This window comes from Trichechus manatus, unplaced genomic scaffold (assembly GCF_000243295.1).
Source record: "Trichechus manatus latirostris isolate Lorelei unplaced genomic scaffold, TriManLat1.0 scaffold00120, whole genome shotgun sequence".
In the NCBI taxonomy this organism is placed as follows: Eukaryota; Metazoa; Chordata; class Mammalia; order Sirenia; family Trichechidae; genus Trichechus; species Trichechus manatus.
This window is the reverse complement of record NW_004444056.1, coordinates 1,791,652-1,799,029: the sequence shown is the minus strand read 5'-3', so window position 1 is coordinate 1,799,029 and position 7,378 is coordinate 1,791,652. Positions and strand designations below refer to the sequence as shown.

General features: G+C 42.5%; 1 protein-coding gene across 2 annotated transcripts in view; it reads right to left on the bottom strand.

Annotated features, from left to right (window-relative positions):
- CENPP (centromere protein P) overlaps nucleotides 1–7,378 on the bottom strand; it is a 391,733-nt gene that overhangs the window by 263,298 nt on the left and 121,057 nt on the right. For both annotated transcript variants that reach the window (XM_004384245.2, XM_023738608.1), the window contains exon 5: nucleotides 2,203–2,299. In XM_004384245.2, coding sequence (XP_004384302.1) covers nucleotides 2,203–2,299 — 97 coding nt within the window. The remainder of the gene's footprint in view (nucleotides 1–2,202; nucleotides 2,300–7,378) is intronic.

The window sequence follows — 7,378 nt, the reverse complement described above, 5'->3', positions numbered from 1 at the left end:
AAAAAAAAAAAAAAAAAGCCAATCCCATGCATATACTCATATCATGTTTCTACTCTGCCCCTTGTCAGGATTGGATTTCCATATATAAACCCCAATTTACATACACAAGCTCAAAGTTTGTCAGAAACCTTCAATATGGTCTTTTAGCAAAGATTAACATCAGGACTGTAGTGCCTATGTACCAACTGCCTTTTGAAACAGACAAGCCATAAACTCTTTGGTTTGTTGTTGTTTTTCCATTGTAGTAAATCTTTCCACCAGCAAAGCCCAGCTCCTAGAACTGCTCTAGCCACTACAGAAAAAATACACCAATTATAGTTTTACACCTGCGTAGAAAGGCAAATCAGCTCCCAGAAAGGGGGACTACAAACCCACATTTCCTACCACCCAGTGAAATGCATAAGTAAAAGGTCAAATTAGGTTATTCATTACTCTCTGCCAGTATACTCCCTAATCAATATTGTATTTACCAGATGTAAAGCAGAAATAGTTCATTGTTCTGGCACAATAATACCTGAGAAAAGCCATAACAGAATCATGAAAGCTTCTCAAAGGACCACAGTACAGGTGTCACTATGTTTTATTCCGGAGAGCATCCTATGTCTGACAGTTTTTATCAGCTCAATCAAACAGATTGCTTAAACCCAAAGTAAAGGAAAGGCAGTACCTGCGCAAGGTGTCTCTTTGTGCGTGTGCCTGCCTTCTCCGACACACATCAACTAACTCTAAACCTAACTACATACTAGCTACAAATGAAGTACTTCTTCCTCTGACCCTAACCACCACAGCTAGGTCAGCTCTCTCAAATTAAAGGGTACAGTCTTCCAGGCTGTCAATTCTAACCAAGACTTCAGAGGCCAGCACAAGCTTGGGGGTCCTCATGACACTTTCACTTCTTACCTGCTGGTTACAAATTCAAAAGCTCCCTCTACCCCCTCAGGATACCAGCCACAATCTCAGGAGTCCCCAGGCCCCTTTCACTTCTGAATTGCTGGCTACAAATTCGGCATTCCCATTACATCCTTGGGTTTGATAATTCACTAGAATAGCTCACAGAACTCAGAAAAGTGCTACACTTATGATTATAGTTTTATTACAGCAAAAAGGATATGAAATAAAGAAACACATAGGGAGGTATGAGAGGGCCCTCAATGCAGAACTTCCATGGCCCAAAAAAGTAAAATGTCACCCTCCCAAGCACTGATTTCTTTCACCAAACAGTAAGCACTTAGGCATTCAGTGTTCAGAGCTTTTACTGAAGTCTCGTATATAGGCACGACTGATTAACTGAATCATTGCCCACTTGTTTGAGCTCAATCTCCAGCCTACCCCTTCCCTTAAGTTCAGGCTGATATCTTGCAAGCATGGCCAGCCCACGATCAACATGAGTCACTCATCAGCATAAACCCTCAGGTATGCTCTGAAGCCCTCAAGGATAAAAAAGACTCCAATCACTGTGAAAATTACAAGGTTATCTCTTAGGAATCAAAGATAAAGACCAAATTCTTTGGGTAAAATTAATTGTAAACCCCAGTGTGTTCTAAAAACAACAGTCATAACCTGGCCAGGCTTTTGAGAGAACCTGAGATATTATTTATGGTTACTCTTTTATAACTGTTTTTTGTGTGGATCACTGCTGTCAATAATTTGATGCTATCCAACTGAGTAGTACTTAGGGGATTAAACGCAGCCAAACATATTCTAGTTATGACAGGAAAAAAAAAAAAGGGAATATAAATAAGTCTTTGAAAGTACCTCTCTCAAACTGAAGAAGTAGTACTTCACAGGAATCAGTCTTCAATATTTAAACTTGAAATGTTACAATAATTAAGAAACTCAAAATACAGCCTGGCTCAGGAGGTTAAGATTATACTGCTATGGGATAAGCTTACTATGATTATAATCTTTGTTAGCTTTTGTCATTTTACTTTAAGTATCCTTGACAGATTGATTTTTCAAAAGGTGTGTTTTAAAATTAATAAGGATATAACTGCACTTCTTTCAAAATATTCCATGATACAAATGTCTCAAGAATTTGTACAGAAGCATTCCCTCTTCTACTTATTCCAAACCACTGGAAATTCCAGAAGCTATGGAAAATGGTTTCTACTCTCCAAAAACCTTAAGGAAAGAATGTTATGGCAGAATTCTCAAATTAATACCAGTTTCATTTTCCGTACATGATTAAATTCAAGACTTTACCTTGAAATGTTTAAATGTGCGCTTACGATATTCACACCACTCCACAAAAAAGTGCAGGCTTCTGAAAAACATGAAAAGATCTCTTCTTTCTTCTGCTCTGTAGGATTAAAAGAATCCATGATTAATAAATATCATTGAATGATAGTTTGTGAGGTGCATAATAAAGTAATTTGGCCTTTTATTCTGGGTTCTTAAGAACCTCAAGGACTGTGGCTCACCTGGGGCCTGATACTGACTAAACCTCAGGAGACACAATGTAATTTACCATGACCACGTGGTTGGGTCAATAAAGGCTTTGGAAGACAGATGCTCAGATGGGGCTTCCAGGTTGGACAGAGTGAACATCTGCTCTCTGGAGGGTAAGCGTTTCTCCTGGGGATATGGAAGCTCTGGACTGGAACCCCTCCCAGAAAAAACCCTATGTGTCTTCCTTTGTATCCTTTTTTGTTATATACCTTCTCCTCACTTAATGACTACCTCATTATCTGACATTTTGCATTTATGACAATAGTAAAAAATCTACCATTCAACTATTCTGCACATTAATGACGTAAGTCTGGCAGTACCAAATGCCAAGGTGCAAGGCAAGAGTAACACTGGCTGTGATAAGTAAGGTTATGTGTCAACTTGGCTGGGCCCTGATTCTCAGTGGCTTGGCAGTTGTGTAATGATATAGTCAACCTCCATTATGTGATCTGATATGGTCATCCTCCATTTTTGCATAATACCAATTTTGCATAACGACCTAATCTTTGGAACCAAACCATGTTGATAAGTGAGGAGATGGTGTACTGAACTTGTTATATTAGGTATGGTGTCTCCTGTGAGCTCTGTGAGCTGTTCCAGTGGACCCAAAGGAGCAAGGGAAGCAGGTCGGTCTGAAGTGGAGGGAGTCATATGGACTCCTGGGCTTGTGGTTGTTACCCTGAGCGGGTAGAGAAAAACCCCAGGTTTGGAGTCAGCTAGTCTGAAGTAGAGGGAGTCATGTGGACTCCTGAGCTTGTGGTCGTTACCTGCTGACCCATTACTGAGTGGCTGTGGATGAGAGATAGAAGGGGTGTCTTAGTCATCTAGTGCTGCTATAACAGAAATACCACAAGTGGATGGCTTTCACAAAGAGAAATTTATTTCTTCACAGTAAAATGGGTTAAAAGTCCAAATTCAGGGTGTCAGCTCCAGGGGAAGTCTTTCTCTCTCTCTCAGCTTTCTCATCAATGTTCCCCCAGACTAGGAGCTTTTCTGCGCAGGGACCCTGGGTCCAAAGGACACGCTCTGCTCCTGGCACTGCTTTCTTGGTGGTATGAGGCCACCCTGTCTCTCTGCTCACTTCCCTCTTTTATATCTCAAGAGATTGCCTCAGGACACAATCCAATCTTGTAGATTGAGTCCTACCTTACTAACACAACTGCCACCCATCCTCCCTCATTAATATCATAGAGGCAGAATTTACAATATGTAAGAAAATCACACAATACTAGGAATCATGGCCCAGACAAATTGACACATGCATTTTTGGGGGTACATAATTCAATCCATGACAAGGGGCCACTTGCCTAAAGTGGAGGGAGTCAAGAGGGACTCCTGCGCTTGTGGCCCTGTACCTGCTGACCCAGTCCTGGGGAGGGGGGGCTATGTGAGCAGCTGGGGTCTGAACTAAACAGGGAAGGGAAACTGAGATTCCCAAATGATGCAAATGGCATGTGTTATCCACCACATAATTTGGCATCAGAGGTGGGTGATCTTAGTCAGATTCCCTGGACTGGCTTGCACAATTGGCACAGACAGCAGAGTTAGCCAGAGAGAAAACTGATCGCTCAGAGCCCTACCCCAGCTTTCTTTCTTATTATTACTTTTTATATATCCTAAAGTTACAAACGTATTTTATATGCCTCTATATAATGAACACTGCACTTCTCAACCCCATGCGATTGTTAATGCCATTTTCTCAGCCTGGAATGCACTTTTCCAAATTTTCAAATTTTTAAATCCTACCCATCTTTCAAGGTATCAGTCAATGACACATTCTACTTGAAAATCTTATTTGATGGCCTCACCAACTATATACCCCACTCCCTAATAGTTAGAAGTAATTTTTCATTCTTTTGCTTATGAGCTACCACATAAATTTATCTTAATTCTCTTAGCATTACACCTATTGTAATATCAACATCCGTGTATTCTTCATTATATACACTACAAACAATGTGAGGGCAAGATTCATGTATTCCTTAATCATTTGTTTAATAAATGCTTGTGAGAATGAAGTTCCTGTTCTAATCATGAAGTAAAGCACATTCCACCCAAATGCTCCCATTAATAACAATTTAAAGCCCTAGACCTAACTCATAAAGCAACTATCTGAAAACTCTGAATGTGGAATGAAGGCAGAATGGATAGGACTTCAGGACTCACAAAAGGGCCTGGCGATGAGCCTTGGGTTTATTTTTGCCTACTGTGTATCACAGACTGGCCGCCAGAGCACTCTACAACCCAGAACTGCCAAAGGGTGCAGACAAAAATATAAAAGGCCCCGGGAAAGTCTGCTTCCTCTAGCCAGCAGAGGCTATGTAGGACAAGAAGAAGGAGGTCTTGCAGACTGGAATCCTAATGCCAAGAAAGAGCCATGACCCTTTCCCTCCCTGTGGTGAAATGAGTTCCTTTATGTGGCCTTTTGCCTGGGTTCTTTGGAAAAACAGCCTCAGAGGATTTCCCCCTAAGCACTGAGGAGTTACCTTTTCCCTAGTTTTCTACGCCAGAGGGTTTGTTACTTTTGTCCAGGTTGTTTGACATTTCCTGCGTAAGCTGTAAACAACTTGTGGTTTGATACTTTTTGGCTGGTTCTCGGCTGCAGCCTGCCCTGTGATTGGTGTGCACCTTGAAGGGATTGGTCAATATACTATGCAAATGAAATTACTATAGACTATGCAAATGAAGTTACTATAGCCTACTATGCAAATGAAGTGTCTGTTGCCTACCAAGAGAGGCGATTAGTCAGTTTGTGGCCCTTGTGGGAGGGACATGCCTTGAATTGGACAAAAAACCCATTGCTGTCAAGTTGATTCCACCTCATACCAACCCTATAGGACAGAGTAGAAATGCTCCATAGGGTTTCCAAGGCGCCGCTGGTGGATTTGAACTGTTGACCTTTTGGTTAGCAGCTGAATGCTTAACCACTATGCCACCAAGGCTCCGAAATTGACAAGGAGTTTGCATATATATGCAGCCAACCTCACAGAGGTTTTCCAGACAGGAAGCAAAAATGAGAAAAGGCAAGAGAGAGAAGAAGCAGAGAGAAAGGAGGCAAGGAATCTCCACAAAGAGCTATAACATGGGTAAAGGGCTGTAACGCTGAAGACAGCGACAGGCCTGGAAGGGGCCCAACAACAGAGCTCGTGACGACAATCTTGTAACGGGCCCTGCAGAAGAGTGGTGGGGACAGACAGTAGGGCCAAGAGGAGCCTGTCCTGCGGGTGTTGAAAGGAGCTTGACCTGAAGGTGCCAAGAGAAGGCCTCTCGCGAGGGCACCGAGAGGAGGCCTGCACGGCCAAAAGGAGCTGAGAGAGCTATCCTGCACTGAAGAAGAGAGATTTTGCCTACATGTTTCCTGATCCTGATCTTGAGTTGTAGCCTGTTAATCCTAATCCTGAGTTGTTCCCTGTTACTTCCTTAATAAACCACTTAATGGTATGGTCTGTGAGTTCTGGGTGGCCATTGCAATGGATTATCGAACCCAGCAGAGAAGTAGAGAGTGCCATGAGAGGGATGGCTGGTGTCAGAACTGGTAAAAAGTTTGGAGAGTGGAGATATGTCTGACCTCTACCTCATGGGAATCAGCTTTAAGCTGATCCTGGTCATTATGCCACCTGAAGTTAGGTTCTGATGCTACTACTCCCACCATTTTATATTCACAATCAGGTATGGAGGCTGTGGTGTGAAGTCTGTCAACCAGCACTGCTGGCAATAAGCAAACCCAGGCAAAGGGGCAATGGTCTCACTCTCCAAAGAATGCTGCTGCTGGGGAGACTGGGGGGAAGCCTTATCAACTAGCCCCATCTGGCCCTAAGCAAACAATAGCAGAGTTGGTGCCAGGCCCACTCTCCACCACCAAGGCTGATGCAAACACAGTGGGATGTTTTGTCAGCTATCCACACACTATACTAAGTGAACACAAGCCAAGAGTTGGGGAGAATCAGAGAGAAGGAACGTAGAGAAAGAAATCCTTTAAATATGTGTATGAAGTCCTAGAATCACTGTCAAGTGGCTCATACACAAAATCAAAGGGTAAAAATACTGAGAACAAAACTATGGCGCAGAACTCAAGGCCCAAGACTCAGACTGGCCTCTGGCAGTGCACAAGTAGGGCAGACCAAAATAGGACATTTCAGCTATATGATAGTGGCCCATAAAAATGAGTCAGGTTGTGCTTTTTGAATAAAAATGCACATGATAAGGACATGAGTGAAAACAGCAGAGTAAGGACCTCTGGAGGATTTCCCTCCCACAAACACTGAAAAACCTAGCAAAAACTGGCAAAATCAACCTTATCGGAACTCTGAAAGATAGTTAAAAGTTTACAGCAACCAAGTCAACCCTTAACCAAGACAAAAGCCATTTAAAACAGAAGAGAGCATTGTAACATTTTAACATATCCTTCCCTCCACAGTGAGTCTTGAAGATGGCATCCTGTGTTCCTGGTGTTGTTACCTGCCTCTGGAGATAGTGGAGCAAACCTTGCTTGTTTTGACCTGTCTGTGGGTTCCTTGTAGGACTAACATAAAGAGTATGCCTTTGATTCACCTAACTTGGAACTGTCTAAGAGTGGAGAGGCAGCTACATGGACGACATTCCTCAAAAACACTGAAAGCCAAAAATAAAAAAGAGGCTGCTACATGAGGCAAAAAATAACAATCAAAGCAAATAACAGATACACTGAAAGCTGGAGAGAAAATGCTAAAGAGTAGGGATCTTTAGGGAATAAGAATTTTGAAAACCCCCTGTGGAAACCAGGGAACCTAAAAACCCACATGCATGCCCAGGGAAGGACACGTGCTCAGAAAAGTACTGAGAAGACCATAAGTTTTCATCTCTAGCTGATCTTTTTAGGCAAAGGGCATGCAGGACTAAAGGATAAGGCTGAGTTGTCAGCAGCCTGACTAAGTGCTAAAGGGGTGCCCCA